The 15,063-nt window shown below is 38.9% G+C and overlaps 1 protein-coding gene across 1 annotated transcript in view; it reads left to right on the top strand.

The window, feature by feature from the left end:
• LOC112322895 (desmoglein-1-like) overlaps positions 1 to 13,672 on the top strand; it is a 39,671-nt gene extending 25,999 nt beyond the window's left edge. The window contains exons 11-15 of the mRNA XM_053913338.1: positions 3,747 to 4,034; positions 7,447 to 7,580; positions 7,913 to 7,985; positions 10,100 to 10,308; positions 12,550 to 13,672. Coding sequence (XP_053769313.1) covers positions 3,747 to 4,034; positions 7,447 to 7,580; positions 7,913 to 7,985; positions 10,100 to 10,308; positions 12,550 to 13,611 — 1,766 coding nt within the window. The 3' untranslated portion in view covers positions 13,612 to 13,672. The remainder of the gene's footprint in view (positions 1 to 3,746; positions 4,035 to 7,446; positions 7,581 to 7,912; positions 7,986 to 10,099; positions 10,309 to 12,549) is intronic.
• Positions 13,673 to 15,063: the final 1,391 nt, after the last annotated feature.

Genomic DNA, 15,063 nt, shown 5'->3' on the forward strand with positions numbered 1-15,063 from the left:
TGCTAGCACCTGCAGATGAGGAAACTTTCCTACATGGTGGATGCTGCCTTTGGAAATCTTATCTGGGAGGGAGAAAACAGTCACCCCTGGAACTTTCAGTAGTGTGTTTTTCCTGTAGTGAGTAATTGCTACTCAGGAATTTTCAGCTTCAAGTCCCACAGAAAACAAATAGTGCAGATGTGACGAATAAATCTTTTTTCATATAACTTTGGAAAAAATAGTTAGAGTAACTGTATATAAAATTCAAATACAAGTAGCTTCCATTCCTTTATATAGATGTGAACTAAGACTGACTTTGTAAATCAAAGGTAAATGATCACAATAATGTGTTTTATCTCCTTTCACATACACTATTTTTTGTTAAGTTGTTATAGAATGAATATATGATTATTTTGATAGCTTCTTAAAGTATATTTTATTGATTACACTATTACAGTGTCCCAATTTTTCCACTTTGCCCCCTCCACCAGTACTCCCGTTCACTCCAGCAGTCCACACCCCTTAGCTCATGCCCATTGGTCATGCATATAAGTTCTTTGGCTTCTCAATTTCCTATATTATTCTTAACATCCCCCTGTCTACTTTGTATCTACTAACTATGCTTCCTAATCCTCGTGCCTTTTTCCCCATTCCAACCCTTCCTTCCCCAGCTGATGACCCTCCAAATGATCTCCATATCTATGACACTGTTCCTGTTCTGCTTGTTGCCTACTTTTTTTAATCTTTTTTTTAAGATTTATATTTACTTATTTTTAGAGGGGAAGGGAAGGAGAAAGAAAGGGAGAGAGACATCAACGTGTGGTTGCCTCTCACATGGCCCTCACTAGGGGCCTGGCCTGCATCCGAGTCATGTGCACTGACTGGGAATCGAATCAGAGACCCTTTGGTTTGCAGGCCCATGCTCAAACCACTGAGCTACACCAGCCAGGGTCTTTTTTTTTTCGATTCAGTTGTTGATGTGAATTTGTTAGCATTTTAATGTTCATAGATTTGATCTTCTCTTTTTCTTAAATAAATTCCTGCAATATTTTAGGTAATAACTGCTTGGTGATGATGAACTTCTTTAGCTTTACCTTGTCTGGGAAGCACTTTATCTGCCCTTCCATTCTAAATGGAAGCTTTGCTGGATAGAGTAATCTCGGTTGTAGGTCCTTGCTTTTCATCAATTTGAATACTTCTTTCCATTCCCTTCTTGCCTGCAAGCTTTCCTTTGAGAAATGAGCTGATAGTCTTATGGGAACTCGTTTGTAGGTAATTCTCTCCTTTCCTCTTTCTGCTTCTAAGATTGTCTCTTTATTTTTAACCTTTGGCATTTTAATTATGATTTGTCTTGGTGTGGTCCTCTTTGGGTCCAAGTTGTTTGGGATCTATGCCTCCTGGACTTGTATGTCGATTTCATTCACCAAATTAGAAAACTTTTTTTTCAAATAAGTTTTCAATTTCTTGTTCTTCCTCTTCTTCTTTTGGCATCCCTATGATTCAGATCCTGGCATTTTTGGAGATGTCCCAGAGTCTTCTTGTACTCTCTTCATTTTTTTTTAATTCTTGTTTCTTCCCTCTGTTCTGATTGAATGTTTAATTCTTCATTATATTCCAAATTGTTGATCTGAATACCAGCTTCCTTCCCTTCATTGGGTATTACCTGTGGGTTTTTCTTTACTTCACTTAGGGTAGCCTTCATTTCTTCCCTTAGGCTTTTGCTGTATTCAGTGATTTCTCTGAGCATCCTGATCTCATGTTTTGAACTCTGTATCTGATAGGTTGGCTATCTCCTTTTAATTTACTTCTTTTTCTGAGGTTTTGTTCTGTTCTTTCATTTGGGCCATATTTCTTTTTCTTCTCAATTTGCAGCCTCCTTTGTTTCTTTCTGTGTATTAGGCAGAGCTGCTCTGACTCCCTGTCTTAGCACACCTGTTAAGTTGTGTGGGGTGGAGCCTTGGGTATTCACTGGGCAGGCCAACTGATTTCACCCCTTCATAGTACTATGGGGTGGGCAAGCGGTTGGAGAGGTGACAGTGTTGCTGCCTGGCTTCTGGAGGCTAGACCAGCACTCATCCCATTTCCAGTCACTTCCCCCCACTTCCCATGTGTGACTGGCACCCTTCTAGCTGATAGCTGGGTGGTGATTCCCAGAATGGGTGCATTTGCATATATTCTAGGTCTGTGAGGGCCCTTTAAACAGACTCTCCTGAGTAACCAGCAGTTTCTTTGACTGCCCCAACAACCACTGGTTTTTACAGCCAGCATTTATGAGGCTTTATCTTCCTCCTGCTGGAACCCTGGTCTGTGCAGTGTGGCCTTGGGCTGAGATGATTTGCTCCCAAGGTAGCCCTCCTGATTTTTATCCACCACACAGGAATGTGGGACCGCCCATTCTGCCACCACCACTGCCACCCCTCCACAACACACTGTTCCTCCCTGCCCTGGCTCCCCATGTCCACCCCTCCTACCTGTCTGCATGAATATGGCTTCTTGAAATACTTGCTTGTCGGATTTACATACAGTTCGATTTTCTGGCGGTTATAGATGTTTTTTTGTTTTGAGGTTAGTTGTGATTCTTCTTGTGGTTGCACAAGGAGGCAAAACATGTCTACCTATGCCTCCATCTTGACCAGAACTCTTATTTTGATAGTTTTTAATGGACCAGTTTTGTTACAAGATAAGGACACAAATATAGATTCAAATGTATTTCTTATTCAACTTTATTGAGGTATAATTCACAATCAATAAATACTCTTTGTAAGTGTAGAGCTTGATGAGTGTTGGCAGATGTATGCATGCATATATACTGTACATTGCCACAAACATGATCTAGAGCATATTCATCACCACGAAGAGTTCCCTAGCACCCTTTTGCAGTCATTACTACAGCTCTGCTTCAGCCCATGTGCCTGCTGATCTAAATGTATTTTATGATCTAAAATGTAGATGTATTTTGAGGTACTGCCCTTTGTACCACAAGCGCTCAAAATCAGTCTACTGCTTTGAAATACCAGTTGGTTGGATGGTTGGTTGGTTGATTGGTTGGTTGGTCAGTTGATTGGTTTAAATAAACAGCAAGTGTAGAGCAATTCGGTTGAAACAAATAACAAATGTTTAATCGAGGAACACAGTGACTTACTATAACTTTGAAGAATAAAAAAAAAGCAAATTTGGAATATCTCCTTATAAAACAAATGTGTTTCACCTTCTAATTGAATTGAAAAATTGCCCCCACCTCCAATATTGTCAGTTTCCTCTCCTATAAATTATCAGTTGTGAGTTTGGAATATGCTGCTTTATCGCTAGGAAATCTTTGTAGAAATGTTATACCAGCCTGCTCAAAATCTGTTCATTTTGTCAGCTCATAAAGGGAAAAGAACAAACATAACTGAAGAAGAAAGAGAGTAAAACAATGAAACAATCTACCTCCATATTATGGAGGGAGATATTATAAGAAATATGCAAAACCATAGTCTAGAAATACCTCCACTATGTCTTATAACACACCACTGGCTAATACTTACTTTCTGTGGTGTTTGCTGTTCATGCTTCTCAATACATGAGACAGGTTTTCAGGAGCACTTATAGTCATAATAGTTTGATTGAAAAACTGAGTCGTGAATAAGGGATGATTTCAGAAGTTACTGATGGATGGAACTAAAGACATTGAAATAAGTATGGATACAAAAAGGAAATAGTTTTGTATTACCCAACAGTTACTACACTAAATGTATAAAATATTTCATTTTTGAACCTTGTTTCAGATGCTCTTCAAAGAACTTGTACTGGTACAATTACTATTAACCTTGAAGGTTCTGGCTGGGAACCTTCTGAACCTACTACAACAGAAGGCCCTGGATATCAAGGTAAACCTACTACTTCCGGATTTGAAAGTGGTGAAGATGTTGGTGGCAAAGGTGACGATGGCTACAGTGGAACAAATGGCCAAGGAGGAACAGAGGTTGGACCAGGCTTACCCCTTATTGCAGATAATGTACATTTTGGTCCTGCTGGCATTGGACTACTCATCATGGGATTCTTGGTCCTAGGATGTAAGTACTTTAACAGTCCCTTTTATATGTGCCCCCTCAAAAGGAATTGTGAGAATTGTTCTGATCTTTCGATAAAATATATTTTACAAATTCTTATTTTTTTCAATTATCAAGATATTTCTATATTTAGTGCTGGATTAATAAGATTAAAAAGTCCAACTTCTTGACAGTGGAAGATAAAAACTTCTTTCATTAAATCTCAGTGTAATGGGAAGTCTCATAAGATGCAGTTCAAATTGCTACATGAGTGAAGTAGACAATGAGAAACAACTGATTAAAAGTCAGGAAAGCTTCCATAGAGGAAATAAATTCTCATTCGGGGATTAACAGAACTAGCCTAATGAAGAAGAAAAGGGGAACACATAACAAGGAGAGAAAATAATCTACATACAAACCCCACAGAGAATGAAATGCTGGTCACTGACGTAAAGGACTCCAATAGGAAGAAGCAGAGATGAGCCGGACTGCGTGGGGACAGCTGAGACTGGAAAGATAGGCCGGCCCCAGACCCTGAAGGGATTTCATGCTATGCTAAGACTTACTGGAAGGGAGGCAGACAGACGTGGGGTTAAACTTCAGCTCCTAAATGTAATTGTCTGAGTCTTTCCAAGATTACCTAACTTGCTGATCCACAGAAACATTTATGGTCACTAGAATAGACCTAGTCAAGATACTAGCCGTGAGGGTATAATATGCACTGTATTCTCTAAATGGTCTTCAACGTTGCCTAGGATGATGATAAATATTAGAGTGGAGATGAGCTAGATCTCACTGTCTCTGAGGAATGAGAAGGGGAGCTCTGAAATAAGTTGATATCTGCACATTACTCTTAAACAAATATTGCCATTTTTCAAATATAGAATCGTAAAATCTCAGTGCCAGGATACCTCAGGCATTAATTAAAACATGCACACATATCAAATCAGAGCACTCTGCATATGAAATATTTTTTCTACCTTCATTTTTAAATATATAAACAGCTGTACAATAGATATTTCACACTAAATGTATTAGTAGACAGGATTTTCTCTGATTTTAAATAACTTTCACCCTTCTGAAATTTATGATCAAACTTGAATTCATCTGAACCACAAAGACTTTGGACATGCTGGTAGCACAACTTAACGTGGAGGATCTTTGTCCATAATTGAAAATGAATTTCAAAAAGCAAGAAGTTTATATATGAAGTAATAAGATTTTATTCTTATTCACCCATAAGAAATTGAAATGACCATGAAAAGTTCTATTAAAGGAGAAAAAAAGGTGGAAAAACCATTCTTACCAAAATAAACCAAGACAATAAAACTGCTAGCAAATTTGCAGCATGTAATATAAAATATATATGAGAAGACACAATCCTCTAATTTCCCCTGTTTGGATATATTAATTATTAACCAACATTTTAAAACTTTAAAGTTAAATATTTTTCAAAGTAACAATTGACACAGGTACTGATTACTTCTACTGCAAAAACTATATAACTTTGAGTTTGCTTTTTATATTGGTGACTATCTTTGGTTAGTATGGTTAATAAAATATTTATAAATTATATTATGGGCTTTATACTCAAATACTTCTAGATTCAAAGCTATCTCTAAGCCTGATGTATTTTCAAGAAAGCAAAACACCAGGAATTATTTTTCTCCTCTTTTTCTTTCTTCCTTCTTCTCTCTCTCTCTTTTAGAAATAAAACGTGTGTGTTATTTATTACACTGAAAAAATGACCATTAATAATCACTCCTTCAGACTTAACTCCGCTGAGTTAAATACATTAACAATAATTTGCATACAACAAATATATTTTCCTAAACACCATAGATAAATCATTTTACATACACATTTTAAACATATTATGTATTTAGGACTCAGAAGTAACTTTGAACATTTTGAACAGAAAAAATATAGAAAAGAATGACAATTGGAAGTAATACTGGAATAGGGTCCTGTGTTTGTATCCAGAGACGCACCACAGAAATCTCAGGTTAAGAAAACTTTGAAAACTGTTTGATATATAAGAATATTTTGTGGGCGGGGGGAGTATAGAGAATCACAGCTTTCCCTTTGGCTTAAGGGAGTCAACAGTTTGAAGTCATTAAACCTGCATTAGAACCCCCTAAAGGATTCAGAATTCAGAGTCAGAAAACTCAGAGAGGCAGGGAGCTGGGTGGGTTCTTCACTCCCTTCACCAGACCTAGCCCACGTTCCCACCTAAAAAGAGCTGCTGAGGCCTCTTCTGTCTCAGAAGGGTTATCACGTGATGCTGTGAGTGGTGCTTTCATCTTACTGTCTGCAATGAATGATGATTTGTGAGATGCTTTTCCATTTAAAGCACAGATGTCTGTATCCCAGCAGATGAATCTGCAGGCCCTGCTGGGAGTGTCAGGGCAGCCTCTGCTCCTACAGGAGGAGTCCTGTGAGCAGGGAGCCTGAAGGGGGCCCAGCAGCCAGGAGCTCAGCTGTCAGTGGGCACCCCAGAGCTGACTGTAGTCACCTTTCTACCATCAACTTTAATCAGCGCTGCCCTCTTTTCTGGGCATTACAATCTCACTGAAGGCTGATCCCTGTGAATACATTTGGGTACAACACATTGTTCTCCAGGTGGCGGGGGTAGTGACAGGCAGGTACCAAGAAGGGTGCAGATGCTTTCTCTTCTTCTCAGGAACCCAGGCTTGTCCAGCATTTCCCCCTGTCTTATTACTCTCCTTACCGCGTTCCTCCCTGCCTACCTTGCTTTCTTCTTTCCCTCCTTCCTCACTTTTTAAAAAATCTACACATCCTTTCCTTCATACACCTATTCATTCCAAATCACTATTTAAGATCGTATCATGTAAAATTCCCTGGAATAGAAACTTCTGTAGGTAAGAAAAATCCTTGCTTAATAGAAAAAGACATTGTTAAGCAGTGTAATGTTCTTCATCTCTGCATGAGTAAGTTCAAGAAAAGGTATCTGTCTAGGGGCAAATATTAGCCTCACAGAGGATAATGGCTGAAAGCATGAAGAAGGTGTTACTGTTGAAATAAAAGATCAGGCATGTATGAAGGGACAAATTAAAGACAGGGAAGAGGAAACACAAAAAATCAACCCTCTGCACGGCCTTCCCAGCTCTCTTTTCCTCCCCTTTACTATTTTCCTGAGTAATGACAGGGGAAAGACGCATCTGTCTCAATAGTATCACACTATTTGCAATCTGAATCCCAAATAACAAATGAAAATTGATTGTAATCTAGTATACTGAAGCTCACATTGATTTTGATACTTCACCATTACTCAGTTTATTTTCTGACACCTTCATAATAATTTAGGACCAAATGGGGTTATATTAGGGATTCAATTTTAATCACAAAAAGAAAGTCATTTTGTTTTACTATGGCCCCACTGCTAATTTAAATATTCCTATCCTCTCGCCACCAGTGGTCCCATTTTTGCTGATCTGCTGTGACTGTGGAAGTGCCCCTTGTGGAGGAGCTGGCTTTGAGCCTGTACCTGAATGTTCGGATGGAGCAATTCATTCATGGGCAGTAGAAGGACCACAGCCTCAGCTGATGGTGAGTGCCGATCTGTAAGAAAGGGCCTATGGTGGTCACCTAAACTCAACCTTGTGCACATGAAACCTGATGTGGGTGATCACCCCCAGTCTATGCCATTCTCTGCTCTGGGCTAGCCAATGGGGAAGACAGAGAGGAGTCAGAGGTGCATCAAAATTAGGTGGAAGTAATCAGGGGAGGCTTTCTGAATGAGGTTCTTGTTTTACATGGATGTAAGAAGGTTTCTAAGTGGTATTTGTTCAGGAAATCTGAGTTAGTTTGACAACTAGCCCAAGGTATAACTAGAGATAAAAGTCAATACAAATGGCAACATACTGTTTCTTGTCTTTTAGGATTTGACCACTCTCCCTATACTACAAATGCCATCGGATAATGCAAATGTGATCGAATGCCTTGACACTTCAGGTAGAATGTTATTTTTTTTTTATTTTAACAACTCAAGTGACTCAGAAGAAATTTTGTTCTCTCTTTGCCTACCTCACTGTTTCCCAACTATTTTATGTGGTTTTAAAAGTGTTTTGATTACTCCTTATTAGGTGACTGATTTGCTAATTAAATGATGAGGAAAACTACACTATTATTCTTATATGTTAAATATTTTAAATCATTCTCAGTCCTCAGAGAATATTTAGGAGATGACTTGATTAAGATGTCTATAAATAGGAAAGAATAACTAAATTGTAACCATGAGTCAATATTGGTTTGGGATTTTTGTTTGTTTGTTTTGGTTTTGTTAAACAGAACAACCCTTATTTACCCCCAAAATACTAGTTAGAATTAAAATACAACCCAATTAAATTAAATCTGTGCTTATTTATTGAGAATAAAATCTACTCCCCCAAAATACTAATTAGAACTAAAATGCAACCCCATTAAAATAGATCTGTGCTCATTTACTGAGACTGGAATCTACCTCCACAATTCATGGATGGTTCAAAATCACTCTCACTTCCGCTGCTCTCATGACAGAATTAAATACCGCAACCGTTCTCAGCGTCACCATAAATATTGACCTAAAGAGCTTCGTCCCTGTTATCAAAATGAAAATAAGTGGATGAAACACCATCAAAATCTTTCAAAGCTCTCATCTGAGTTGGTGGGCATGTGGTAGAGTCTCTCCCTGCACATCGGTAAAACTATCAGTGTAGCTTACTTACAACAGGGATCTAGACCAATTCATAGGCCAACACCAGGGGACAATTAGATTTTCATAGTAAGTGACTAACTACCACTCTTATTTTTAAAAAATTAATTTTTAAGATTCTTTGAAAAGAGTTCCACCATCTTTCCTTGTTTCAAGGTCAGTAAATATTATTGATTCATTTTTCTCTGTCTTCTTCAAACTTGTAATCATGACGTTTCTACTTTGAACTCTTTAAAATTCAAGAGGCACAGACATGCTTGTGACTTCTAGAACTGGACTTTATTCAAAGGACTGGACAAGCTATTCTTTAAAACTCTTTCTCTTCCAGCTGTATTGATATTTGAGGTGGGGCATGCCAGTACCTCCACCTCAGACTCAGCAACTCATCCTCTTATATCTCCCTAATCATTGAGATCCAATCAGTTCTCAAGACTTGTTAAATTCACCAAGATTTATTTATGCATTTATTCTCTCATTAAATTGACAAAGCTTAACACAAACCTTGAAAAAGCACAGTGGGACGCATCAAAGTAATAGAAGTATAGAGAACACACTGACCCTAAAATCAAGATCTTTAAAATATTAAAGCATGAGACACCTTTCACATGTCAACACTTCCCTGTGCATGGCTGTCCCATAGTCCAGGCCATCGTTTTATCTCACGTACCCAGAATACTGTAACAGACTCCTACTCACCCCTCACATCCAAGTGCAGAGTCAAGATCCCATGCAAACCTTTCCCCTGGCCGTGGCCGTGGCTGCTTCTCTGAAAGCCGTCATTCAGGGCCTTCGCTGGAGGCTCTGTGCTTCTAGTACATTGGGGTATTCTTGTACTATTTAACTTTTATAATTTAGGATATTTTCCTCCAATTTTTGTTAATTTACAGTCAAAATGTCATAACTCTATATGGTGCAAGGTGGGTACTGCAAATATCGGGGAACACTGTAAAGTATATGATTGTCTTATCAATATGTTGTGCACATGAAACAAATACAAAATAATGTTGAATGTAAACTATAATTTAAAAAATTTTTTGCAGACAACTGTAACTGAATAAAAATAAATAAAAATTTTAAAATTAAAAATAGATAAAATAATCTCAAAAGCATGGGTTTTTGTAATCTCTATGTAGCCCCTCCCTTCTAGTACAACATAGTTACCAAAAAGTAATTAGAAACAATAATTAACAAATTAATTGATATTATTTTGAACTCAATCTCATATTTATTATTCCTGTATTTAAATTTCACCTTCATTTTTTTCTTTGCTCACAAATATGTACTTAAATGAAGAAACCATCCATTAAAGTAAGTTACTGATTTTCAATCTATAATACACTACATAAAGCAAATTTAACTTTATTTACACTTTCAGGTATTTACACAAATGAGTATTGTGGAAGAGAAATGCAAGATATGGGAGAAGAAGAAAGAATGAGAGGATTTGAACTAGCCGATGGAGTTAAAACATCAAGAGCACGTGAGACATGTCAAGAATATTCTGGAATATTAAGAAGAAATTCTATGAGGGAATGTAGAGAAGGAGGTCTGAATATGAGCTTCATGGAAAGTTACTTCTGTCAGGTAAGGGCTCCAGCCCCCACACCTTCCTGTCCATCCCAGACCCACTGCTGTGCCCCAGGCCCCACTCTCCCTGCAGGGCTTTGGCAGGCACCTCCTAGCTGGGCTTCCAGCCTCGAGTCTTTATGCCTGGAGATGCATAGTGCTGCTAAATAATACAGCTAAGACTCGGACTGAGGCCTGTCACTCCCCACTTAAAAACAGCCAATGGTTTCTGTATGGCATGAGGTCCAACATGGCAAATAAGCTTATTCACATATTGACCCCTGCCCTCTCATCTCCAATTATTCCTTACTACCAATTGCACTTGCCAAGTGCCTTGCCTTAATCACACCAGTCTATTGCCCTCCGTGTCTTTGCTTATGCTGCGCCTGTACTGGAATGCTTTCATCTGGTCATCACTCTCATAAATCCCTACCCATCTCCAAAAACCCATTCAAATATCACTGCCTCTGAAGTTTTATTGTTAACTGTTTCATTGAAAATAGGATGGTGTTTCCTTGTCAGTATTTCTATAACACACATTCTCCTCAACTTGCAGTGGTATTATGTCCCCTAAAGCCCCTCATAAGTTGAAAAGGTTTAAATTGAAAATCCATTTAATACACCTAACCTATCAAATATTCTAGCTTGGCCTAGCCCATATCCACTGAATGCTCATCACTTTTACACCATTATGAGATAAAAACATGTAAAATTGAATCATTGTATGTCAGGGATCATCTGTGCTTTGTCTATACATTTTAGAAACATATATTTCTAAAGTCTATTGGTTTGTATCTGTACCACACTTTTTGGTGCATCAAGTACATGTTCTCCACATGATGTTGCTACTATCTAGCTCAGTTCCAGGCACACAATAAACATTCCATAAGAGTGGGTTCAAGAGACATAGTGCAATTCCAGAACATTCTAAAAACCAAGAAGAATTAATTCTGTCTCAGGTAGAGACAGAATTGCCCATGGTTACACACTGTGGTTAATACTAAAGCTTTAAGGAATTTACTCTCTCTGATACACATATGCCCTTCTACATCCTGGCCGAAAATGCCTTCATGAACTCTCCTAAGGGTTTAGATGGTGGCTGATATTTTGAAATAAGATACTAGTAAAAGCCTTTCAAATCCCAGTGGATAATAATAAGAGCTCTGTTCCTGAAATCCATAGGAATGCCACCTATCCAGGTCCCAAAAAATTAATATATTTTCATGAAAAGTACAATTCTGCCTCCCAACTTGTGTACTTACAGCTCTTTCTGCCCAGATCATTCTATCTGCTTTACTCCCCATCATGTGATTCAAATCTCTGATCAAACATCACTTTTGGAGATGCCATCCCTGACCATTGTACGGGAAAGAGCAACCCCATCACTGTCTGTCCCTCTACCCAGCACTCACCACCTCCTGACAAACATGTTTCTGTGTTGTCTGCCTCATCCTGCTCAGCTGTAAGCCCTGCCAGAAAAGGACTTTATCTAGTTCTGTTCATTACTTCATGGCCAAGTTCCTAACAGAATGTATTGCAAATAGTAAGGACTCACAAACTATTTGTGAATGAAATGGCTCCATGAGTTGGTTTTCCAATAAATGCATTTCTGATACTTAGCCTTAAAGTTTGCAGTCCATTATCACGAACACCAAAGATGAACAAAAGTACGCATGTCTGTGGGCTTTACTTTGATTGAAGGAGTATATTTTTAATAATTTTCTTTGGTCACCTTCAATTTTGAATCCCAATGTGGCACAGACCCACAGTTAAATTTTTTCTGTTGTTTTATGAAAAGAGCAACATTGAAATTAATTTCACAAATTCAACATAATCACTCAATCTGAAGGAAGGCAAGCACAATCCTGAATGAACTCAAATTAGCTCAAACATTTTTAATTAAATCAAAAAAAAAAAAACCCCACAATGGGGTATACTTCAAATTCAGAACTTTTGAGTACCTTCTTCTAACTTAACTACAAAATAAACATGTGATTTTTTGTGTTTTTTGTTCAGTGTGCACTCTTATAAAGTCCATCTAAATAAATCTTTTAAATCATAATATATTTTAGAATGACAGTTAAAATAATTTCTAAGTAAATTATTTCATGCTGTTATTTGTTTTGTAGAGCATCTCTAGTAGCTGTTAGAATTTTATTTTTTCCTTTGGTAATGTCATGCAAAAAAATTAATGATAAGGACTTCCATTACTGTTAAATATGTATTCATGACTTCCTTTTCTCTCCTCTGCCAACTTAGAAAGCATATGCTTATGCAGATGAAGAAGAAGGACGCCCATCCAATGACTGTTTGCTCATATATGATAATGAAGGGGTAGGTTCCCCCGCTGGCTCTGTGGGTTGCTGTAGCTTCATTGGAGAAGACTTGGATGACAGCTTCTTGGATACTCTGGGGCCTAAGTTTAAGAAGTTGGCAGATATCACCCTGGGAAAAAATGTTGAACCATATCCAGACCTTGATCCCTCGTGGCCACCTGAGAGCACTGGACCCATTTACCCTCCACAGGAAACAGAGCCCCTTGCTAGTGGGCCCCCTCCCATCTCCCCATGCTATGGCACTACCACAGTCATTTCTGAGAGTACCTACCCCTCAGGACCTGGTGTACAGCATCCTGTGCCTATTCCTGATCCTCTGGGCTATGGGAATGTCACGGTGACCGAGTCTTACACCACCTCTGGCACCCTGAAGCCCTCTGTCCACGTCCATGATAACAGACACGCCTCAGACATGATGGTAACAGAGAGGGTAGTCGGCCCCATCTCTGGTGCCGATTTGCATGGAATGTTAGAGATGCCTGACTTGAGAGATGGCTCCAACGTTATAGTGACAGAAAGGGTAATAGCACCAGGTTCAAGCCTACCCACCACTTTGACCATCCCTGATCCTAGAGAGTCTTCAAACATGGTAGTGACAGAAAGAGTAATCCGACCCACTTCTGGCATGATGGGCACTTTGGGTATGCACCCCGACTTATCCAATGCCCACAATGTGATTGTGACAGAGAGGGTTGTCTCTGGCTCTGGCGTAACTGGAATTAGTGGCCCAGCCAGGATAATTGGAGGCAGTGGCACAGTCAGCAGTGGCTTCATTGGCAGTGAAGCTGGAATTAGTGGGGGTGGCATGGGGCTGAGTAGTCTGGAAGGAGGCGGGGGCCTGAGCAGCAGCATGGGGAGGACAGCCACCATTGGCCACATGAGAAGCTCCTCTGACCATCACTTCAGCCAGACCCTTGGGTCCGCCTCCCCTAGCACAGCCCGAAGTCGAACCACCAAGTACAGTACAGTGCAATATACTAATTAGCCAGGACCCCAGCACGCTTTTTCTCAACGGTTGTGACTGAGGTTCAATTCCCACCACCAAAGACCTGACAATATCATTTTTGATGCACAACCCGGTGCTACGGTAGCTGTGGAGCAAGGTGCGAAACCACAGTGAGAAAAATAGGTGAAAACAGTGCTGCTGGGCAAGAGCTGTCCATGGCATTGGTAAACTTTTTTGTTATGTTAATACTAAAGGAGTCATGACAGGGAACTAAAACTTGATTCGGGGTTTTCTTCACTTCTGTGTGGCCTGTAGTGCATCTCCAACATGTGGAAGAAATAAAACTGTCATGTAAAAGCACAGGCCTTACAATGGCAATTTACATAAATATTCTCTTGCTCTTTTTTATTTACCATGTAGTTCAGGCAACATTTAAAAAGAACTAAACATGCTATATGTATTCATGTATGTGAAACAAATTTGAAATTTGTGCCAAATGCCCTGTCAATTTCACAGATAATATAAATACAAATCCAACCACATACCCAGACCAGAGTTAACCAGTAAAGAAAAAAGAATCTGGCTACACAGCCAAATCTACAAGCTACAGAACACTGCTACCTTAATAATCACACTAGGTAAAACAAACCTCAAATTGGAAAATGTTTCCTGGAAGGGATATCGCATAGGAGAGTGGCAACAGTGTGAGATCCTTTGGGGTAAACTGGCAATGTCTGAGCCTGAAACTTGAGATAAGGCTGCAGCTAAAATTTTTCTGGAGTCAAGACTTATCTGCTTCTAGTTTACGTTCAGTGTAGATGCAATATTAATTGCATTGCCTACTGGTGACGTTGCAGGATATCACACTCACTTTCCTCTTTCGCTGTGGCCCTGAGTTCATAAGGGGAAAAGTGTACTTTTCACATCGCAGCAAGTAACAACTGACACGGTCATCCTCACCAGTGGTAGATGCCCTTCCAAGGAGGCAGATGGGAACTGCGTTGTACTTGCAGACTATGATTTTAGCAAGTGTTACTCATTTATATTCAGCCTCTTTATTTTACATCTCCTAAATTAAAATAATTTAATTAAGCTGAGCTGTATGATTCAGCTTTTGGGGAAATTTTTAAACAGGATCTGAAAAATGTTTCTAGAACATGTATAACATTAATGGGGAAACATAGAATTGTTCAGTAAAGTAATACTGTACTGTTCGTTTGAATTGAGCTTAGAACTTTTTAAAATAACCCTCTCCTGCTATTTTGAAGTTAACAACCAGGAACTTTTAACAGAGTTGACAATATTGTATTAACACCAATGAAATTATACTAGACAACTCCATTTCCTTATTCTCTCCCTTCCCAACTGAATTTTCTCATTAGCATAAATTGTACATTCCTGATTTGATTTGCCAGTGCACTCTTGGCTTATACATGATCTGATTTTCAGATTCCAAGTTACATCCTATATTTTTCCACTTTCAAAATTTAG

Source organism: Desmodus rotundus, chromosome 10 (genome assembly GCF_022682495.2).
Source record: "Desmodus rotundus isolate HL8 chromosome 10, HLdesRot8A.1, whole genome shotgun sequence".
Lineage (NCBI taxonomy): Eukaryota > Metazoa > Chordata > Mammalia > Chiroptera > Phyllostomidae > Desmodus > Desmodus rotundus.